The 24425-nt window shown below is 46.1% G+C and overlaps 1 protein-coding gene across 2 annotated transcripts in view; it reads left to right on the forward strand.

Annotated features, from left to right (window-relative positions):
• cdk6 (cyclin-dependent kinase 6) overlaps window positions 1–24425 on the forward strand; it is a 90874-nt gene that overhangs the window by 54058 nt on the left and 12391 nt on the right. For both annotated transcript variants that reach the window (XM_021572661.3, XM_090209194.1), the window contains exon 5: window positions 6505–6614. In XM_021572661.3, the coding sequence (XP_021428336.1) occupies window positions 6505–6614 (110 nt within the window). The remainder of the gene's footprint in view (window positions 1–6504; window positions 6615–24425) is intronic.

Below are 24425 nucleotides of genomic sequence, written 5' to 3' on the forward strand. Positions count from 1 at the left end.
TTATGAAGACATTTTTACATCAGTAGTTGTCACAAAGTGCTTTACCGATACCCAGCCTAGAACCCCAAACAGCAAGCAATGCAGAGGCAGAAGCACAGTGGCTAGGAAAAAGTACCTAGAAAGGCAGGAACCTAGGAAGAAACCTAGAGAGGAACCAGGCTCTGAGGCGAGGCCAGTCCTCTTCTGGCTGTGCCGGGTGGAGATTATAATAGTACATGGCCATTTAGGCCAGATCATTCTTCAAGACGTTCAAACGTTCATAGATGACCAGCAGGGTCAAATTCTAACCACATTGGTTATACAGGGTGCAACAGGTCAGCACCTCAGGAGTAAATATCAGTTGGCTTTTCATAGCAGAGCATTCAAAGGTTGAGACAGCAGGTCCACAGGAAGGGGAGCAAGAGGGAGTGAGGGAGAAAGAGAGAGGGGAGAAACAACAGGTCCACAGGAAGAGGAGGGAAAAACAGCAGGTCCACAGGAAGGTGAGGGAGAAATAGAGAGGGGAGAAACAGCAGGTCCACAGGAAGGAGAGTGAGGGAGAAAGAGAGAGGGGAGAAACAGCAGGTCCAGAGGAAGGAGAGGGAGGGAGGGAGGGAGAAAGAGAGAGGGGAGAAACAGCAGGTCCAGAGGAAGGAGAGGGAGGGAAGGAGGGAGTGAGGGAGGGAGAAAGAGAGAGGGGAGAAACAACAGGTCCACAGGAAGGTGAGGGAAAAACAGCAGGTCCACAGGGAGGAGAGTGAGGGAGTGAGGGAGAAAGAGAGAGGGGAGAAACAGCAGGTCCAGAGGAAGGAGAGGGAGGGAGGGAGGGAGAGGGGAGAAACAGCAGAGTCGGGAAAACAGGGCAGACTTCCATAGCTGCAGGCAGGATATCAGAACTGGACCGGTATCCCAACCGGTTGGACTGGGGACAGGGACAGACAGGCGTTGTCAGGCCAGGTAGTCCTGAGGCATGGTCCTTGGGCTCAGGTCCTCCAGATGCTCTGTTGTTTCACAGAGTGAAGCCTGATTTATATAGAGAGGCCGGTGTGTTTTATGGAGAGAGAGAGAGTGAAACGTATATGTGCTATAGTGAGCGAGACACATAATATGTGTTATGGGGGACTAGGACAGAAGTCTATACTGGAATAGAGAGGGAATAGAGAGGGACAGACACATATAAGGGTTATATAGAGAGATGTTCAGATATTTTATAGAAAGAGGGAGGAGAGAGGGAGGAGAGAGAGAGGAGAAACAGAGGAAGAGGTATGTGCTTAGCTTAGCAGCACTGATAGTGGCCAGAAGAAAAAACACATTTTCTGGGTCTGCATAGGGTCATAGGCCAAGGATGCTTGGAAAGGGAACGACTTTATAAATCACCTTCGATTGGTACTTGCAGCATATGTCATTTGTTCATGAATACCAAATGATGGTCCTTTAACCATGATAACGCATTTAACCAACTCCTCTGACTATAATTGCCATGGAATGCACTACATGCCATACCAAACACATTATCTGGGACGCGGCTCTGGCTCTCTAACCAAAATCATTACTGTATGTTTCAGGAAGTCTTCTCCACACTAATTCTGCATGGTAACAACACTTCCTGCTGTGTCTATCTGTGGCCTGGCCTTCAAATAACGACGCACATACTTAAGCCCTCACATCAGTTAGTGTTGACTATGTGGTTCTTCCTAGAAGTCTGCTGGAGTGCAGTCTAGTTGTGTTGTGGTGTTTGAGAAAGATGCAATGGAAAATAGACACATGCGAATAACAGCAGGCGTCTGTCTCTCTCGAAGAGACGTAACCACAGGAAAGGGTTTGATTGGGTTTGATATTGCACACATGCATCTATCCACGTGTTATATGGTGATATCTGTCTCTCGGTCTGTGGTGGTATTTTCCCCTGAGTGCACGGTCATTTCATTTCCAGGTACCCTTTTGGTCTGAAATATGGATGCTCACATCAACACTCAATTCAGTTCAAGGGTTTGTATAGAACATAGTTATGATGTAAGGCTCTGACAAGAGAGAGAGAGAGTAAGATATATGAGAGTTAGATATATGAGATAAGATATATGAGAGTTAGATATATGAGAGTAAGATATATGAGATAAGATATATGAGAGTTAGATATATGAGATAAGATATATGAGAGTTAGATATATGAGAGTTAGATATATGAGATAAGATATATGAGAGTTAGATATATGAGAGTTAGATATATGAGTTAGATATATGAGAGTTAGATATAAGAGATAAGATATATGAGAGTTAGATATATGAGAGTTAGATATATGAGAGTTAGATATATGAGATACCTCATCCCCATATTGTTAGTTATTTATTTAATTTGTGCTCCTTTGCACCCCAGTATCTCTACTTGCACATTCATCTTCTGCACATCTATCACTCCAGTGTTTAATTGCTAAATTGTAATTACTTCACCACTATGGCCTGTTTATTGCTTTACCTCCTTAATCTTACTTCATTTGCACACACGGTATATAGACTTTTCTATTGTGTTATTGACTGTATGTTTGTTTATTCTATACGTAACTCTGTGTTGTTTGTGTCGCACTGCTTTGCTTTATCTTGGCCAGGTCACAGTTGTAAATGTGAACTTGTTCTCAACTAGCCTACCTGGTTAAATAAAGGTGTTCTCAACTAGCCTATCTGGTTAAATAAAGGTGTTCTCAACTAGCCTATCTGGTTAAATAAAGGTGTTCTCAACTAGCCTACCTGGTTAAATAAAGGTGTTCTCAACTAGCCTATCTGGTTAAATAAAGGTGTTCTCAACTAGCCTACCTGGTTAAATAAAGGTGGGAAAAAAGAAAGAAAAAAAGAAATACAATGAAACTTCACAAGATGACAGCGATGACATTTAATGATCCTGTCAATTAGGCAGTACAACGACCACTTCATGCATGCTTTTTATGAACTCAACACCCCCACACATGAAAATAGGTTTCAGTGCTCTAAAAGCTTTAATGGCCTGCCTGAGTTCTTTTTTAGAATGAGTCATGTGCATCTCATCTCGGGTCACGTGACACGAGCCAACCAACACTGTTCACAGCTTCAACTTCCTTTATGTTTCCACTTAGCCAGGAAGAATGAACTGAGAAAGTGTCATCTTAGCACATGTGGCTGTAAAAATAGCATCTGACCATTCTATCAGTTCGCAAGAAGAACATGAGGTTTTGTAATGTACTTTAATCAACCTCGTTACACACCCAACACCAGTGAACTCTCTTTCAGATACCCGATGATAGTCTGCTAGATAACTGAATTCCTTAAAGTTATTTATGATTTGCCAGCATTGTACCACCCTGCATCCCACTACTGACTTGCTTCTGAAGCTAAGCATGGTTGGTCCTGTTTGGTCCCTGGATGGGAGACCAGATGCTGCTGGAAGTGGTGTTGGAGGGCCAGTAGGAGGCACCCTTTCCTCTGGTCTAAAAAAACATCCCAATGCCCCAGGGCAGTGATTGGGGACATTGTCCTGTGTAGAGTGCTGTGTTTCGGATGGGATATTATGTTAAAAGGGTGTCCTGACTCTCCGTGGTCACTAAAGATCCCATGGCACTTATTGTAAGAGTAGGGGTGTTAACCTTGGTGTCCTGGCTAAATTCCCAATCTGGCCTTCATACCATCATGGCCACCTAATCAGCCCCAGTTTACAATTGGCTCATTCATCTCCCCTGTAACTATTCCCCAGGTTGCTGCTGTAAAGGGGAATGTGTTCTCTGTCAACTTACCTGGTCAAATAAAACATTTCAATTCAGACTAGGAGTCAGATAAATCTATAAACCAAACATAATCTACTAAACCTAATTGAGTGATCATATTATTTGACTCAAAGTCAACCCTCAACACAGCTACTGCATAAATATTACACACTTGCACACTGTCATGGGATGTCATTGTCCCAAAGGTACAGTCCACATTAGTAAGGTCAAAGGTGAACATGCAAACTTGTAGTAACTGTTCTGTTACCAAACCGCAGTGCAGGCTTAGTTTTGTTCATAATTCTCTCACTGTGTTGGACAAACATGCAAGGCATTTGGAAAACATTGGTCTTTGCTAACACGGTGATAAGCAGAGAGAGAGAGCGAGGGAGAGAGAGAGAGCAGCAGCGGCTGCCGGGGCCTCGGGCCAAACGACCGCCGTAGGAAAAACTGGAGAGGGAAAGCACCTGGAAGAAGTCCACGTTCTCGCGAGGGGTCACTGAGTTTTGTCTGGTGGTTTTCCCTACTGTAGCTGTTAACAATGCTGCTTTTCCTGTGGGCTAACAGTTAGTCGACACAGCTCCCAGCAGAGTACAAGCACAGGGTTAGAAACTGGGAGACATGTGGGGAGCAGCTCTGGCTCTGGCACAAAATGGCTGCCTGCCTGCTAATTTCCCAAGTGGGCACTGCTACATGTTAGTAGAGCAAGAGATGTTCCACACTCCCTCCTCGAGCATCGCAAAGCACTTTCAAACCTGATGTCCGCGGGGGAAACATAATATGAATACAATGTAGTAGCAGTTTTCTAAGAGCTAAGTTGTACTGGGGTTTGTTTGAGTATGACAGCTGAGTCCTGTGAAAGCAGGGGATCTTGTTGTAATGGACACACACACACACACACACACAGGGACCAGTGCTGAGTTCCCTGATGGCTCACTATGGAAACACTGTGTGATCTGGGCATACCAAAACAGGAGCGCTCCCAGAGACCTGCCCTGCCAGATATGATTTCATACCTTATGTAACCCTGAGACAGGGGCACAGAAACGTGTGTGTGCGCGTGTCATTTGGCGTTCTCAGGTAAAACACTTAGAGAGAGGACTGTGAGGGAGGAAAGAGGAATGTGTCTCAGGTATCAGGAGTGCTCTGGTCTCAGCCTCTCCTCTTCTCCTCCTCTTCTCCTTCTTTCTTCCTCTCCTCCTCTTCTCCTCTCCTCCTCCTTCTCCTCTCATCCTCCTTTCCTCCTCTTCTCCTCTCCTCATCTTCTCCCCCTCTCCTCTTATCCTCTTCTCATCCGTCTTCTCTCCTCCTCTCCTCCTCCTCTCCTCTTCTCCTCTCCTCCTCTTCTCATCCTTCTCCTCTCCTCCTCTCCTCATCTTCTCCCCCTCATCTCCTCCTCTCCTCTTATCCTTCTCATCCTTTTCCTCTCCTCCTCTTCTTCCCTCCTCCTCTTCTCATATCCTCCTCTTTCATCCTTCTCCTCTCCTCCTCTCCTCATCTTCTCCCCCTCATCTCCTCTCCTCCTCCTCTCCTCCTCTCCTCTTATCCTTCTCATCCTTCTCCTCTCCTCTTTTTCCCCCCTCCTCTTCTCATCCTTCTCCTCTCCTCCTCTTCTCCTTCTTTCTTCCTCTCCTACTCTTCTCTTCTCCTCTCCTCCTCCTTCTCCTATCCTACTCCTCTCCTCATCTTCTCCCCCTCTCCTCTTATCCTCCTCTTCTCATGCTTCTCCTCTCCTCTTCTTCTCCTCTCCTCCTCTCCTCATCTTCTCCTTTCATCATCTTCTCCCCCTCTCTTCCTCCTCTCCTCTTATCCTCCTCTCCTCCTCCTTTCCTCATCTTCTCCCCCTCTCCTCCCCCTGTCATCCTCTCCTCCTCTCCTCCTCTCCTCCACTCCTCTTCTTCTCATCCTTCTCCTCTTCTCATCCTTCTCCTCTCCTCCTCTTCTCATCCTTCTCCTCTCCTCCTCTTCTCATCCTTCTCCTCTCCTCCTCTTCTTCCCTCCTCCTCTCCTCCTCCTCTTATCCTCCTCTTCTCATCCTGCTCCTCTCCTCCTCTTCTTCCCTCCTCCTCTTCTCATCCTTCTCCTCTCCTCCTCTTCTCCTCCTCTTCTCCTTCTTTCTTCCTCTCCTCTACTCCTCCTTCTCCTATCCTCCTCCTCTCCTCCTCCTCCTATCCTCCTCCTCTTCTCATCCTCTCCTCATCTTCTCCTCCTCTCCTCTTATCCTCCTCTTCTCATCCTCCTCCTCTCCTCCTCTTCTCTTCTCCTCTCCTCATCTCTCCTTTCTTCTTATCCTCCTCTCCCCCTCTTATCCTCCTCTCCTCCTCCTTTCCTCATCTTCTCCCCCTCTCCTCCTCTCCTCATCTTCTCCTCTCATAATCTTCTCCTCTTATTCTCCTCTTCTCATCCTCCTCTCCTCCTCTCCTCTTCTCCTCCTCTTCTCCTTTCATAGTGTGGGTGAAGCCTGTGGTAGAAGAAGTAACCTAATGCATACCAGAGGGTCACTTTTTATGTCTGTGTATTGGAAGAACATGTAAGAGAAGGGTGTGTGTCTGTATGTTGTGTGTCTGTGCGTTGTTACAGTGTGTGTATTAATGTGTTGATTGTGTGTATTAATGTGTTGATTGTGTGTATTAATGTGTTGATTGTGTGTATTAATGTGTTGATTGTGTATATTAATGTGTGTATTAATGTGTTGAGTGTGTGTATTAATGTGTTGATTGTGTGTATTCATGTGTATTAATGTGTTGATTGTGTGTATTAATGTGTGTATTAATGAGTTGATTGTGTGTGTGTCTAGGTGGTGACGTTGTGGTACAGAGCCCCAGAGGTGTTGCTCCAGTCCAGCTATGCCACCCCAGTTGACCTGTGGAGTGTGGGCTGTATCTTCGCTGAGATGTTCAGGAGAAGGTGAGTGGTCCTGGTACACACACACACACACACATACTGGGAGACACTGCACATTGACCTTATGCCATTTGTGACATCTTTTCAGTCCCTCTAGACATGTCAAACTCATTCCACGGAGGGCAGAGAGTCGGTGGCTTTTCACTCCTCCCTTGTACTTGATTGATTAATTAAGGTCAGTGATTTGTAAGGAACTCCCCTCACCTGGTTGTCTATGTCTTAATTGGACACAAATTAAAAGGAGAAACCAGAAACCAGCAGACCCTCGGCCCTCCATGGAATGAGTTTGACACCCATACTACACTCTTAGAAAATAATATGCTATCTAGAACCTAGTGATGAACCGATATGACAGGTTTGGCCGACACCGATATCCAATATTTTCCTTGCCAAAAAATCCTCAATACCGATAACTACAATTTGAGCGGCCTTTTAAGCATTCTAGTACAGTTAAATAGTTAACACACACACACAGCGGTCTAAGGCACTGCATCTCATTGCAAGAGGCATCACTACAGTCTCTGGTTCGAATCCAGGCTGTATCACATCCAGCTGTGATTAGTATGTGGGCGGCGCACAATTGTCCCAGCCTCATCCGGGTTCGGCCGGGGTAGACTGTCATTGTAAATAAGGATTTGTTCGTTTTTTTAATTTGACCTTTATTTAACAAGGCAAGTCAGTTAAGAACAAATTATTATTTACAATGAGGGCCTAGGAACAGTGGGTTTACTGTATTGTTCAGGAGCAGAATTACATGTTTTTACCTTGTCAGCTCAGGGATTCAATCTAGCAACCTTTCGGTTATTGGCCCAACGCTCTAACCACTAGGCTACCTGCCGCCCCAGTTCTTAACTGACTTGCCTAGTTAAATAAATGTTACACACACACCACACTGACCAAAAAGTTATTTTGTTGGCATTTACGCACGTCCCCATTACCAGTAAGACCTAATCAAAACCTATTTCTTTCACTTACTTGCTGTGCTGTTTTGTTGTTCATTTGTTCAGTCGTTTCATTCTCAACCAGGATTTCATCATACATGTCAAGCAGTGAAGTTTCAGCTCTGTCTGTCCGTGGCCTCTCTTCCTCGGTGCGCACTGACACTGTGTCCGTTTCCATCTTGTCCAGCTGTGTATTTAACATTTCACGTAAAAACCTGTTTCTCGTCTCCATCGAAGTGTTCTTTCCAATGACTGCTCGACTTGTTGACTGCTCGACTTGTTGACTGCTCGACTTGTTGACTGCTCGACTTGTTGACTGCTCGACTTGTTGACTGCTCGACTTGTTGACTGCTCGACTTGTTGACTGCTCAATCCACACAGCAGACATTGTGGGCTATGTTAGGAAAACATTTTACGTGGCGTCATTACGTCATGTACCTGTGTTATATAGGTATGTACCTCATCTACCTATGTTATATATAGGTATGTACCTCATCTACCTACGTTATATATAGGTGTGCACGTCAGCTTTGACATTGGTTTTGCACATCGCCGTTAAACTAGACATCGGGCCGATGTCGATGTCGGCATTTTTAGCTAATATCGTCCGATTCCGATATGTTCACCGATATATCGTGCATCCCTACCTAAAAGGGTTCTTCAGCTGTCCCCATAGGAAATAGAAGCTTGGCACACCTGTATTTGGGGAGTTTCTCCCATTCTTCTCTGCAGATCCTCTCAAGCTCTGTCAGGTTGGATGGGGAATGTCGCTGCACAGCTATTTTCAGGTCTCTCCAGAGATGTTTGAACGGGTTCAAGTCTGGGCTCTGGCTTCGCCACTCAAGGACATTCAGAGACTTGTCCCGAAGCCACTCCTGCATTGTCTTGGTCGTGGGTTTAGGGTCATTGTCCTGTTGGAAGGTGAACCTTCACACCAGTCTGAGGTCCTGAGCGCTCTGGAGCAGATTTTCATCAAGGATCTCTCTGTACTTTGCTCTGTACATCTTTCCCTCGATCCTGACTAGTCTCCCAGTCCCTGCCACTGATAAACATCCCCATAGCATGATGCTGCCACCACCATGCTTCACAATGGGGATGGTGCCAGGTTTCCTCCGGACGTGACGCTTGGCATTCAGGCCCAAGATTTCAATCTTGGTTTCATCAGCCCAGAGAATCTTGTTTCTCATTTTCTGAGAGTCCTTCAGGTGCCTTTTGGCAAAGTCGAAGCAGGTTGTCATGCCTTTTACTGAGGAGTGGCTTCTGTATGACCACTCTACCATAAAGTCCTGATTGGTGGAGTGCTGCAGAGATGGTTGTCCTTCTGGAAGGTTCTCCCATCTCCACAGAGTAACTCTGGAGCTCTGTCAGAGTGACCATTGGGTTCTTTGTCACCTCCCTGACCAAGGCCCTTCTCCCCTGATTGCTCAGTTTGGACCGGCGGCCAGCGCCTCTAGGAAGAGTCTTGGTGGTTCCAAACTTCTTCCATTTAAGAATGATGGAGGCCACTGTGTTCTTGGGGACTTTCAATGCTGCATAAATGTTTTGCTACCCTTCTCCAGATCTGTGCCATGACACAATCCTGTCTCAGAGCTCTACGGACAATTCCTTCAACATCATGGCTTGGTTTTTGCTCTGACATGCACTGTCAACTATTGGACTTTATATAGTCAGGTTTGTACCTTTCCAAATCATGTCCAATCAATTGAATTTACCACAGGTGGACTCCAATCAAGTTGGAGAAACATCTCTAGGATGATCAATGGAAACAGGATGAATCTGAGCGCAATTTCAAGTTTCATAGCAAAGGGTCTGAATACTTATGTAAATAAGGTATTTCTGTTTTTCATTTTTAATACATTTACATTGTGGTTATTGTGTGTAGATTGATGAGGGAAAACATTTCTTAAATACATTTTAGAATAAGGCTTTAACGTAACAAAATGTGGAAAAGGGGAAGGGGTCTGAATGCTTTCCAAATGCACTGTAGAACTCTCTTTACATAGGATTCTATATGGAACCCAAAAGGGTTCTACTGGGAACCAAAAAGGGTTCTCCTATGGGGACATCCAAAGAACTGTACGGGAAATGTGTAAGAATTTCCACAACAGAACTCTTTTGGAGCATTTTTGCAGCATTTGCCAAAGTCGGTCCCCAGGACCCCAAAGGGTGCACGTTTAGTTTTTTGCCCTAACACTACACAGGTGATTCAAATCAAAGCTAGATTATTAGTTCATTATTTGAATCACTTGTGTAGTTCTAGGGCAAAAACCAAAACATCCACCCCTTGGCGTCCCGAGGACCGAGTTTGGGAAACACTGCTGAAGACAGGCCGGTTGCTTCCGGCAATGTACCAATGCTCCAGCTTAACAACGTCTGTATGTAACAGATCGTCAGTTTGGCATAGAGGAAATATGCTCCCCACATCCCCCTGAAACTAAATTAGTAGCTATCAAGATGAAGATCATGGAGGATGTTTTTAATAGGTGCATTTCTCAAGTGGCTAGTTTGCATCAACTACCTTCACTAAAACCACTGCAAAGGTTTTGCCTGCAAACTTTGGTTTCGAGGCATGTCTGTCTTGTGATTGGTTGGGATAGTTGTCTGTCTGAAGAGGACCCTCCCCAGATTTTTTGTTGTTGTTGCCTTTTCAAAGTTACCAAGACAGTCCGTCATGATTCCCAGACCCTAGTCACTGCTGTTGCCTAGTGTCTGGTTTCCAAGACTACCATCTTTCTGCCTCAAGACCTTGTTAGACCACTGAGCTAAAGCCTGGGGCGACATTATTACTGGGAGCTAAGAGGACACACCTGAAGATAACACACACACACACAGTGGTGTTTGAGGTCATTCACCATTTACTGTGTAACATGGATTGGTGGCGGTTCATTCATTGCATTGTGTATGAGGCTAAATGAAGAGACATATCTCAGATGTCATCAGGACCAATGTGCCTGCCTAGTTATTTTTTAGCCAGTGCCTTGTTCTCACCAAGCCTGCCTGTCATGCAATCTGAGTCCCAAATGACACCCTATTACCTTTATAGTGCACTACTTTCAACCAGGGCCAATAGGGCTCTGGTCAAAAGTAGTGCACTATGTAGGGAATAGGGTGCCATTTGCAACACATTTATACTCTCATTTGGAAGCCACATACACTACATGGGCAAACGTATGTGAACACCCCTTCAAATTCGTGGACTCGGCTATTTCAGCCACACCCATTGCTGACAGCCATGCAATCTCGATAGACAAACATTGGCAGTGGAATGGTGTCACTGAAGGGCTCAGTGACTTTCAACGTGGCACCGTCATAGGATGCCACCTTTCCAAGAAGTCAGTTTGTCAAATTTCTGCCCGGCTAGAGCTGTCCTTGTAAACTGTAAGTGCTTTTATTGTGAAGTGGACATGTCTAGGAGTGAAACCGGCTCAGCCACAAAGTGTTCGTCGGGAGCTTCATATGGGTTTCCATGGCCGAGCAGCCGCACACAAGCCTAAGATCACCATACACAACTCCAAGCGTTAACTGGAGTGGTGTAAAGCTTGCCGCCATTGGACTCTGAAGCAGTAGAAATGCATTGTCTGGAGTGCTAAATCACACTTCACCATCTGGCAGTCCGACAAATCTGGGTTTGTCGCATGGCAGGAGAAGGCTACCTGCCTGAATGCATAGTGCAAACTGTAAAGTTTGGTGGAGGAGGAATAATGGTATTGGGGCTGTTTTTCATGGTTCAGGCTAGGCCCCTTAGTTCCAGTGAAGGGAAATATTAACGCTACAACGTGCAATGACATTCTAGACAATTCTGTGCTTCCAACTTTCGTGCAACAGTTTGGGGAAGGCCCTTTCCTGTTTCAGCATGAAAATGCCCCCTTGCACAAAGCGACGTCCATACAGAAATGGTTTGTCAAGATCGGTGTGGAATAACTTGACTGGCCTGCACAGAGCCCTGACCTTAACCCCATAAAATACATTTGGGAACGAATTGGAACGCAAACTGCGAGCCAGGCCTAATCGCCAAACACCAGCGCCGACCTCACTAATGCTCTTGTGGCTGATTGGAAGCAAGTCCCCGCAGCAATGTTCCAACATCTAGTGGAAGGCCTTCCCTGAAGAGTGGAGGCCGTTACAGCAGCAAAGGGTGGCCCAACTCCATATTAATGCCCATGATTTTGGAATGAGATGTTCGAGGAGCAGGTGTCCACATACTTTTGGACTTCACACAGTTCGCAACTAGCCAGGTGGCCCAAACTGCTGCATATACCCTGACTGCTTGCACGAAACGCAAGAGAAGTGACACAATTTCTCTAATTGTAAGAAATTGATGTTAGCAGGCAATATTAACTTAAAATATGCAGGTTTAAAATATATACTTGTGTATTGATTTTAAAGAAAGGACATTGGTGTTTATGGTTAGGTTTGGTGCAACGACAATGCTAAATCATCACCCGTTTGGCGAAGTAGGCTGTGATTCGATGAGAAATTAACAGGCACCGCATCGATTTATATGCAACGCAGGACACGCTAGATAAACTGGTAATATCATCAACCATGTGTAGTTAACTAGTGATTATGTGAAGATTGATTATTTTTTCTAAGTTTAATGCTAGCTAGCAACTTACCTTGGCTTCTTGCTGCCCTCGCGTAGCAGGTAGTCATCCTGCCACGCAGGCTTCTCGTGGAGTGCAATGTAAGGAAGGTGGTTAGAGCGTTGGACTAGTAACCGGAAGGTTGCAAAAACGATTCCCCAAGCTGACAAGGTAAAAATCTGTCGTTCTGCCCCTGAACAAGGCAGTTAACCCACTAGGCCGTCATTGAAAATAAGAATGTGTTCTTAACTGACTTGCCTAGTTAAATAAAGGTGTGGGGGGAAAAATCTGCCAAATTGGTGTCCAAAAGTACAAAAGATTAATCGGCCATTCCGATTAATCGGTCGACCTCTACCCCAGACCTAGTGCAGTGATTTCATAAAATTGGAAAAGTAGAATGTACTCAAAAACGACTGTCAACTGCATTTATTTTTAGCAAACTTAACATGTGTAAATATTTGTATGAACATAACAAGATTCAACAACTGAGACATAAACTGAGCAAGTTCAGTGAGACATGTGACTAACAGAAATGGAATAATGTGTCCCTGGACAAAGGGAGGGTCAAAATAAAAAGTGGTGCATTAAGTACTGCAGTGCATCTCCTCCTCATGGACTGCACCAGATTTGCCAGTTCTTGCTGTGAGATGTTACCCGACTCTTCCATCAAGGCACCTGCAGGCTCACAGACATTTCTGGGGGGATGCCCCTAACCCTCACCCTCCGATCCAACAGGTCCCAGACGTGCTCAATGGGATTGAGATCCGGGCTCTTCGCTCGCCATTGCAGAACACTGACATTCCTGTCTTGCAGGAAATCACGCACAGATCGAGCAGTGTGTCTGGTGGCATTGTCATGCTGGAGGGTCATGTCAGGATGAGCCTGCATGAAGGGTAGCACATGAGGGAGGAGGATATCTTCCCTGTAACGCACAGCGTTGAGATTGCATGGAATGACAACAAGCTCAGTCCGATGATGCTGTGACACACCGCCCCAGAACATGACGGACCCTCCACCTCCAAAACCGCTCCCGCGCCAGAGTGCAGACCTCGGTGTAAGGCTCATTCCTTCGACGATAAACGCGAATCCGACCATCACCCCTGGTGAAACAAAACCGCGACTCGTCAGTGAAGAGCACTTTTTGCCAGTCCTGTCTGGTCCAGCGATGGTGGATTTGTGCCCATAGGCGACATTGTTGCCAGTGATATCTGGCGAGGACCTGCCTTACAACAGGCCTACAAGCCCTCAGTCCAGCCTCTCTCAGCCTATTGCGGACAGTCTGAGCACTGATGGAGCGATTGTGCATTCCTGGTGTAACACGGGCAGTTGTTGTTGCCATCCTGTACCTGTCCTGCAGGTGTGATGTTCGGATGTACCGATCCTGTGCAGGTGTTGTTACACGTGGTCTGCCACTGCGACGACGAACAGCTGTCCGTCCTGTCTCCCTGTAGCGCTGTCTTAGGCATCTCACAGTACGGACATTGCAAATTATTGCCCTGGCCACATCTGCATTCCTCATGCCTCCTTGCAGCATGCCTAAGGCACATTCACGCAGATATGCAGGGACCCTGGGCATCTTTCTTTTGGTGTTTTTCAGAGTCATTAGAAAGGCCTCTTTAGTGTCCTAAGTTTTCAGAACTGTGACCTTAATTGCCAACCGTTTGTAACCTGTTAGTGTCTTAACGACCGTTCCACAGGTGCATGTTCATTAATTGTTTATGGTTCATTGAACAAGCATGGGAAAGTGTTTAAACAGGGTCCTGAAAAAGGGACATTTATTTTTTTCCTGAGTTTATAAAGTTTGAAAAGTAAGGGATAGTGCATTTATGAGTTACATGAAAAACCCAACTGCTGTATGTTTTACATGGAATTACTCGACTTGGGGATTTCCTCACTAATATTGACTGGAAATATGATTTCTACTGGTACATTTTTTGTCAGTTTGGTTATCAATACAATTCTGCCACAGTTGGCTGTGGTTGCAGGCAGCAGAGGAGTCACTTTCTTGATATAGGTATTTGTCAGTTTGTGGTGTAACAAACTTCTTCTACTGAAATCCCAAGCTGTTCAATCCTCCCTCACATCAGTCAAATAAATGCAATGATAAAAATGTATATTTCTTTGCTGTAGGGTTTACTTATATATTACTGTTTTGTGTTTGTGATGCATATAAGAGAGAGTCACTGGTGTAAAAGAGAAGCAGTCAATAGTAGTGCACTAAATAGGAAATAGGATGCCATTTGGGACACAATCATTGTTGTGGTTAGGGAGCAGTGCCAACAGGTCTGTAATTTATGTTTCCTTTCCCAACCGTCTGTCCTTACAACGAGACACACGTCTCCCCCTCTCACTAACGACGGATATGTGTGTGTGTGTGTCCGTTCATTATTGTGTGGATGCGTGCATGTGTTTGGCATGTGTGTGGCGTGTGTGTGTGTGTTTTTTACAGTATGTGTGTGTGTACAGTACATGTGTGTTTGTTTTGTACAGTATGTATGTGTGTACAGTACATGTGTGTTTTGTACAGTATATGTGTGTACAGTATGTGTGTGTGTGTTTTGTACAGTATGTGTGTGTGTTTTGAACAGAATGTGTGTGTACAGTACATGTGTGTTGTACAGTATATGTGTGTACAGTGTGTGTGTTTTGTACATAATGTGTGTGTGTGTGTTTTGAATAGAATGTTTGTGTACAGTATGTGTGTTTTGTACAGTATGTGTGTGTACAGCATGTGTGTGATTTGTACAGTATGTGTGTTTTGTACGTGTGTGTGTGTGTATGTTTTGATTTTCCCGCTGTAGCCCGATGACTGATTATGGCTGATAATTCCCCATTGTCCTGGAGAGGATGTGGTGGGCTGTGTTTTCCCATAACACTGATGTCACAGGCAGAACACTGAGGACGGACAAATGGACAGATGGGATGGAGGAGAGGACAGATCTCTGTCTTGGGATGACGATATCCTGTCTCTGTCACGTCCTAACCATAGAGAATCCTTATTTTCTATGGTGGAGTAGATCAGGGCGTGACTGGGGGGTTAGTCTAGTTTATATTTTCTATGTGGGGTTCTAGTTTTGTTTTCTATGTTGGTGTTTGGTATGATTCCCAATTAGAGGCAGCTGGCTATTGTTGTCTCTAATTGGGGATCATGTTTAAGTATAATTTTTCCACCTGTGTTTTGTGGGATATTGTTCATGTGTAGTTGCATGTCAGCACTCCATTGTCGTCACGTTTCGTTGAGTCTTTATTGTTTTGTTGTGTGGTTCACTTATTTCTAATAGAAGATGTGGAACCCAGATAACGCTGCACGGTTGTCCGAGTATGCTTCCAACGATCGTGACAGAATATCCCACCACAACGGGACCAAGAAGCATGCCCGGGAGGAGATGGCAGCCTGGTCTTTGGAGGGGATCGAGGAGAGAATATCCTGGACTTGGGAGGAAGTCTTGGCAAGACACGAAAGCCTGCCGTGGAAAGAGACGCAAGGAGAGAAGGGAGGACAGTGACGACGCCGGGGTTCGCGGCCACAGAGAAAGCCCAAAAGACAGCCCGGGGGGGCACATGGGGTGGTCGACGGAACCGGGGAGTGAGCCAGAGCCTGTGTGGGAGTCGATAGAAGAAGGTAATGAGAGATACCGGAGAGAGGTTGTGGAAAGGAGTATGCTGCAGCGCAGGCGCCTTCTCAGCCCGGCACCATCTGTGCCAGCTCTACGCACCAAGTCTCCAGTACGCCTTCTCAGCCCGGCACCATCTGTGCCAGCTCTACGCACCAAGTCTCCAGTATGCCTTCTCAGCCCGGCACCATCTGTGCCAGCTCTACGCACCAAGTCTCCAGTACGCCTTCTCAGCCCGGCACCATCTGTGCCAGCTCTATGCACCAAGTCTCCAGTACGCCTTCTCAGCCCGGCACAATCTGTGCCAGCTCTACGCACCAAGTCTCCAGGACGCCTTCTCAGCCCGGCACCATCTGTGCCAGCTCTACGCACCAAGTCTCCGGGTATGCCTTCACAGCCCAGTACGTCCTGTGCCAGCTCCTCGCACTTGCCGTGCGAAGTGTGTTAACTTCTTGGTTACTGGGGGGCAGTATTGAGTAGCTTGGATGAATAAGGTGCCCAGAGTAAACTGCCTGCTACATAGCCATAAAAGCTAGAATATGCATATATTGGATATAAAACACTCTGAAGTTTCTAAAACCGTTTGAATGATGTCTGTGAGTATAGCAGAACTCATATGGCAGGTGAAAACCTGAGAAAAATCCAACCAGAAAGTGGGAAATCTGAGGTTTGTAGGTTTTCAACTCATAGCCTATCGAAGATACAGTGGGATATTGGTCATGATGCACTTCCAAAGGCTTCCACTAGATGTCAACGGTCTTTAGAACCTTGTTTGATGCTTCTACTGTGAAGTGGGGCCGAATGATAGGGGATTGAGCCAGGTGTTTGGCAGATTGCCACGAGCTTGTGACTCGCGGTCATGTGAGTTAGCTTGCGTTCCATTGTTTTTCTACAGACAAAGGAATTCTCCGGTTGGAACATTATTGAAGATTTACGATAAGAACATCCTAAAGATTGATTCCATTGATTCTATGTTTCTACGACCTGTAATGTAACTTTTTGGACTTTTCGTCCGACCTTTCGGCTGGACTTGCACTTGTTTACCAAACGCCCTAACAAAAGGAGCTATTTGGACATAAATGATTAACTTTATCAAACAAATCAAACATTTATTGTGGAACTGGGATTCCTGGGAGTGCATTCTGATGAAGATCATCAAAGGTAAGTGAATATTTATAATGTTATTTCTGACTTCTGTTGACTGCACAATATAGCGGATATCTTTTTGGCTTGTTTGGTCTCTGAGCGCCGTACTCAGATTATTGCATGGTATGCTTTTTTTCGTAAAGTTTTTTTGAAATCTGACACATGTCCATACATGTATGTTCGATAAAGTGCATATTTATATCCAAAAATACATGTATACATACATGTATTGTGTAACATGAAGTCCTATGAGTGTCATCTGAAGAAGATCATCAAAGGTTAGTGATTAATTTTATCTCTATTTCTGCTTTTGAGACTCTTCTCTTTGGCTGGAAAAATGGCTGTGTTTTTCTGTGACTTGGTGGTGACCTAACATAATCGTTTGTGGTGCTTTTGCTGTAAAGCCTTTTTGAAATCAGACACTGTGGCTGGATTGACGAGAATTGTATCTTTGAAATGGTGTAAAATACTTGTATGCTTGAGGAATTTTAATTATGAGATTTTTGTTGTTTTGAATTTGGCTTTCACTGGCTGTTGGCGGGGTGGGACGCTACCGTCCCGAATATCCCAGAGAGGTTAAAGTTCCAGTACAATTGATGCCGGCTGTACGCATCAGGTCTCCAGTTTGCCTTCACAGCCCAGTACGTCCTGTGCCAGCTCCTCACATGGCAACCGAATCCATTGATGCCGGCTATACACACCAGGTCTCCAGTATGCCTCCACAGCCCAGTATATCCTGTGCCAGCTCCACACACCAGGCCTCCAGTGTGCCTCCCCAGTCAGGTACGTCCGGTGCCTGCTCCCCGCACTCACCCTGAGGCGTGTGTCGCCAGTTCGGTGGCACCTGTGCCGGCCCACGCATCAGGCCTCCACTACGTCTCCCCAGTCCAGAGTTTCCGGCGACGATTCCCAGTCCAGAGCTTCCGGCGACGTTTCACAGTCCGGAACCTCCAATGACGGTCCACAGACAGTCCGGAACCTCCTGAGACGGTCCACGGTCCGGAACCTCCTGAGATGGTCCACGGTCCGGAACCTCCTGTGACGGTCCACGGTCCGTTACCTCCTGTGACGGTCCACGGTCCGGAATCTCCAGTCCCGCTCCATGGCAGGAGTCTTCCTCTGCACCGATGTCCAGGCCAGGGCCGGTGTCCAGTCCCGGTGTCCATTCCCGCTCCATGGCAGGAGCCTTCCTCTGCACCGATGTCCAGGCCAGGGCCGGTGTCCAGTCCCGGTGTCCAGTCCCGCTCCATGGCAGGAGCCTTCCTCTGCACCGATGTCCAGGCCAGGGCCGGTGTCCAGTCTCGGTGTCCAGTCCCGCTCCATGGCAGGAGCCTTCCTCTGCACTGATGTCCAGGCCAGGGCCGGTGTCCAGTCTCGGTGTCCAGTCCCGCTCCATGGCAGGAGCCTTCCTCTGCACTGATGTCCAGGCCAGGGCCGGTGTCCAGTCCCGCTCCATGGCAGGAGTCTTCCTCCGCACCAATGTCCAGGCCAGGGCCGGTGTCCAGTCCCGCTCCATGGCAGGAGTCTTCCTCAGCATCTAGGACCAGTCCAGACACAGTGTTCAGCCTGGGTCCATGGCTGGATCCGCATGATGATTGGGAATTATCATGGTCATTGAAGGGGGAATTATCATAGTCATTAAAGGGGAATTATCATGGTCATTGAAGAGGAATTATCATGGTCATTGAAGGAAACTCAGGAAAATATATTGGTTGTTCACACCAAACCTGTAGTTGTAACCAGCTCCATAGCGATTCTCTTTTACTCTCTAACTTCACTCCAGTCAGACAGAACTTATTTACAGTGTATCTGACAATGGATATGTTCATAGATGGATCATAGATGGATCATAGATTAGAGCATAGATTGGACCATAGATTGGATGTGATCATGATCATGTATAGTCCCCGTAGTCTGTCTTTCTCTCCGTCTCGCTCTCTTTATCTCAATCTCTTTGTCTCTCTCTCTTTATCTCTCTGTCTCTCTCTCATCTCTCTCTCCGTCTGTCGCTCTCTCATCTCTCGGTCTCTCTCTCTTTATCTCTCTTTTGTTTAAGTCAAATTTCTACATGTTTCAATGGAAAGAGATATTATCTATGGCATCGTCAACATTAGGAGCGTTGCTTTAGCAGCTGTGTGCATGGCTGCATACGTGCGTGCATGAGTACGCCGGTGGCGTACATCAGTTTCATGGGGCCCCTGCGACTTCCTACAATTCTACATATTTTGCCATATGCTGAGAGAATTTTGTATTTTAAACGTTTATTTCCTGCTATTCTACACATTTTTCAATGTGGCTGAGATAGTGTTGTATTTTAAAAGTTTATTTTCTACAATTCTATACATTTTGCCATGAGGCTGAAAGAAGCAGTTTTACAGCAAATGTTCTGTATTTCAAAACATTTCTGCCATGGCTTATGACCTGTTCATATGCTACCTGGGGGGTGGGGGGGTGCCAGTGGCGTGCGAATATGCTTGTGTGTGTGTGCGGTTTTGTGCCGTGTGTGTGTGGTTCAGAGCCCCAAGTTGTGGTCAGGAGAGTTATGAAGGGAGCAGAAAAACGTAATCCATTTAATGACCTGAGGGGGAAAAAAAGATTCAATGCGTTGTTGTAGGTTTAACCTTCACCTGGGAAATTACTTTATGACATTTAAATGTTGGCACCAAAAACATGAAGGTCTATCGTGGTTTGACAGTAGCTTGGTAGATTTAACTACACCCACCCATGGCTTAACCTTTTGTGTCCCAAATGGCACCCTATTCACTATATAGTACATTACTTTTAACCAGAGTCCTATTGGGGGGAATAGGGTGCCATTTGGGACGCAGACCTTTCCTCACAGTACCTTACTAACACATCAATGAGTGTTCTGACAATGCTACTCTAACTATGCTAATGTAATCACACTCACACTGACGCACTAACACACCTACAGCGTGTGTGCATGCATGTGTGTGTGTGTGCATGCATGCGTGTGTGTGTGTGTGCGTAAATGCATGTGTGTGCGTGTGTGTGAGTGAGTGATGACAGTAGAGGCTAGGTTGGGGCACTTGTGATTCTCCCTGTGACACAATGAGCCGTAAAAGCATATGTGTTCAGGACCTGGCTCCTGGCCAACTCTGCTTGGTGGTAGACGATAGGCCCTTTGATGTCTATGAACAGCACCCCTCATTCTCTCTAGCTCTCTCTCGCTCTCTTTCACTCTCTCTCTCTCTTTCACTCTGTCTCTCTCGCTCTCTCTCTCTCTTTCACTCTCTCTCTCTCTAGCTCTCTCTCTCTCTTTCACTCTCTCTCTCTCTCTAGCTCTCTCTCTAGCTCTCTCTCTCTTTCACTCTCTCTCTCTTTCACTCTCTCTCTCTCTCTCTCTAGCTCTCTCTCTCTCTCTCTCTCTTTCACTCTCTCTCTCTTTCACTCTCTCTCTCTCTCTCTTTCTCTCTCTCTCTCTCTCTCTCTAGCTCTCTCTAGCTCTCTCTCTCTCTCTCTCTCTCACTCTGTCTATCCTGCAGGTTATTAAGGTGGCTTTTTTTAAAGGCCACCTGTTACAGATTAAAGGGCACCTGGGAACTGCCTCTGACTGAGTCAGAGAGAGAGAGAGAGAGAGAGAGAGAGAGAGATCATGGGCTCCTGAGTTCTTCTGCAAAAAAATGTAATTATAGTTGGATAAATGCCATGGACTTATACAGGAAACTACCATCTACATCAAAACCTTCAAACCAATTCAACATTTCTTACCTAAAACCTTGATTTTTGGACAAAATTACCTGAATGGACTATTACTACTACCAAGGACTATCGAGGAAAAACTTCTAACAAACCAAAACCTGCAGAAGAAACAACCTGGAAATACCATCCAACACAAACCTCGGTGAGTAATGTTCAGTCTGAACCTACTTTCTGAAGACAGAAAGTAAAAGACAATCATCTCTAGGTAATTGTGTTATATAAAGCTAAGTAAGTAAGTATACTGAGCTACCAAGCTGCTAGGAAAGAACAGACTGGCGGCAACTTCAATTAGCACTGAAGTGTGAAGTGAGAGGTGTGAAAACTCTTGAGCCTAACAATGGCAGCAGAGTTTCACAGCCTCTCCCACCCAATGCAGAGACATTTGAAGCCCCCTGCGCCATGCCGTATCCCTGTACAGATGTCATCACAGTACAGTACCCCTTGGCTATTAAAAATAACACTGCACGGAATAAGTACAAAAAAATGCTCCTCAAGGACATTCCAGAGACTCCAGGACAGTTTGAAGAGGTGTGACCAGACTCACTCAGGATGGGGCAGTCGTCACCGAGAGAGAGCTTTTCCTGCTGTGCTCTCTCTTAGATCCCATAAAAGTCCTGCTGGAACTGCATGAGGATGCCCTGCACCATTACTGTCCCATACTTGTACACGTTGACAGAGGTTGTTTCAATGTTTGCTGGCTGCCACATAGAGGGGAACGTAAGCAACTTAATATCCACACAGACCATCCTCTGGTATGGCACAGTGCTATAAGAACACACTACCCCTATGTCAAGATAGAGGGTATTGGCCCAGGGTGGAAACTCAATACTCGACATTGAGGAAATTGAAACAACCTCTGGTGCAGGGCATCCTCAAGCAGTTCCAGCAGGACTTATGGGATCAAAGAGAGAGCACAGCAGGAAACGTTCTCTCTCGGTGACGACTGCCCCATCCTGAGTGAGTCTGATCACGCCTCTTCAAACTGTCCTGCAGACGAGGATAGTCCCCCCTCCAGCACTGAACACACCCAAGTCCCACAACTGCACTGCTCCTCTATCATTGAGGGATCCATTCTCAGAGCTGGAGAGAGGCATGGTGGTCCACACAATCCAAACAGAACACACCCAAACACAACGTTCCCCAACGCACAAGTGGTTATCTCCACCCTGCTACCACAAAAAGATATTCACCTTGTCACCTTACAGCGGGTGAACGCAAGCATTTCCCGGGACTGTGCCTCAAAACCTAATGTCTACCTGGCCCTCCACCCTGGACTTGAACACCTTTTACGACCAGGTCCACCTCTACAAGGCAGCAATCCCAACTTTTGCCAGGACCCTGAAGGACGTCACCCTGAACCGCAGCCCCAGCACCTCACACAGGACCCTCACTGACCTGCAACACCCTTCTCCTGAAGGACCTGCACCGAGAAAACCCACACCAAGAGGACCTACACCCAGACCACAGATTTACCAGCCACAACCCAACCTGCTGTGCGAAATACTGCAGTGTGCAATCACAGCAGCAAGACATATGACCTGTTGCCATGAAAAAAGGGCAACCAGTGGATACTTAAGAACTACAGTACATGGAAATCACAGGGCAGATATCATCAAATTAGAAATATTTAAATACAGTCATTCAAAAATAAACATTAGTGATATTTTTGGTACAGTTAGTAGTTTTACTCACATTCACATGACTGGCAGCTACTGTAGTATGTCAATGCCACATCATTCAGTAGACAGAGAAGTCCCCAGTCTCTCACTGTTGACTGTTGACTTGTCCTCCACTACCATTACTCTACTGTAGTAGACAGAGAAGTCCCCAGTCTCTCACTGTTGACTGTTGACTTGTCCTCCACTACCATTACTCTACTGTAGTAGACAGAGAAGTCCCTAGTCCCCAGTCTCTCACTGTTGACTGTTGTCCTCCACTACCATTACTCTACTGTAGTAGACAGAGAAGTCCCCAGTCTCTCACTGTTGACTGTTGTCCTCCACTACCATTACTCTACTGTAGTAGACAGAGAAGTCCCCAGTCTCTCACTGTTGACTGTTGTCCTCCACTACTGTTACTCTACTGTAGTAGACAGAGAAGTCCCGAGTCTCTCACTGTTGACTGTTGACCTCCACTACCATTACTCTACTGTAGTAGACAGAGAAGTCCCCAGTCTCTCACTGTTGACTTGTCCTCCACTACCATTACTCTACTGTAGTAGACAGAGAAGTCCCCAGTCTCTCACTGTTGACTGTTGACCTCCACTACCATTACTCTACTGTAGTAGACAGAGAAGTCCCTAGTCCCCAGTCTCTCACTGTTGACTCATCAAAGGTTTTCCCCCAAATGCTTCCATCTTTTATTCATAGCTTTTTGAAGAAAGAAAAATCTAGTTTCACACTGACTGACTCACACTGACAGCCCTGTAAGTACAATTTGTTTCAGGAATTTGAAGCAAATATCATGCAAGTCTGCATCTGCATGGTTTAGATGGAAAAGTGAATGACACGGAGAGAGGTGTTGACATTCCGCTAATCTAAAGGTTGGACGTGTTATGTTAATGTAGTCAACGCAGGAGGGGACTCATATCCTTGTTTACGTTCTCATAGTGCGCTGGCACATTGACAAACCAAAATCAAAGGCATAACCTCATACGCACACACACACGGATTTCACTCACACACACGTGCACGTGAACACACATGCACTCCCTCCCAAACTCACACACACATAATCTCACTCTTCCACACACACATAATCTCACTCTCCCATGCACACATAGTCTCACTCTCCTACACACACATAATCTCACTCTTCCACACACACATAATCTCACTCTCCCACACACACATAATCTCACTCTCCCACGCACACATTATCTCACTCTCCCATGCATACATAATCTCACTCTCCCACAGACACAGAATCTCACTCTCCCAAACACACAGGCAGGCAGATACACATTCCAGAGGTTGTATGGAATGTGGGACAGAATGGTTGGTCCAGTCCTATCCCTATATCACCTCCCTGTCTAGTCCTGGCAGTCTCCTGACTGTGTAATTATGTTAAACCCATTTTCTCCCCACAGTCACCTGGCACTACCTTGTCATGTCTGCACCTTTATGTAATGTGTTCCTAATGTTTCCATTTTGTATCTCCCTTCCAGACCACTATATCCAATCCTTTCTCCAAGGCCTTACCTCCATATTCACCTCTATCCAAACCCTTTCCCCATATTCCTCTGTGTGTGTCCATGTTCTTCTGTGTGTGTTCATGTTCCTCTGTGTGTGTGTCCATGTTCCTCTGTGGGTGTGTCCATGTTCCTCTGTGTGTGTGTTCATGTTCCTCTGTGTGTGTGTTCATGTTCCTCTGTGTGGGCGTGTTCATGTTCCTCTGTGGGTGTGTCCATGTTCCTCTGTGGGTGTGTCCATGTTCCTCTGTGTGTGTGTTCATGTTCCTCTGTGTGGGTGTGTCCATGTTCCTCTGTGGGTGTGTCCATGTTCCTCTGTGGGTGTGTCCATGTTCCTCTGTGGGTGTGTCCATGTTCCTCTGTGTGTGTGTTCATGTTCCTCTGTGTGTGTGTGTCCATGTTCCTCTGTGTGTGTGTGTCCATGTTCCTCTGTGTGTGTGTGTCCATGTTCCTCTGTGTGTGTGTTCATGTTCCTCTGTGTGTGTGTTCATGTTCCTCTCTGTGTGTGTGTCCATGTTCCTCTTTGTGTGTTCATGTTCCTCTGTGTGTGTGTGTCCATGTTCCTCTGTGTGTGTGTTCATGTTCCTCTGTGTGTGTTCATGTTCCTCTGTGTGTGT

Source organism: Oncorhynchus mykiss, chromosome 18 (assembly GCF_057628025.1).
Source record: "Oncorhynchus mykiss isolate SJ-2025 chromosome 18, ASM5762802v1, whole genome shotgun sequence".
Classification (NCBI taxonomy): Eukaryota; Metazoa; Chordata; class Actinopteri; order Salmoniformes; family Salmonidae; genus Oncorhynchus; species Oncorhynchus mykiss.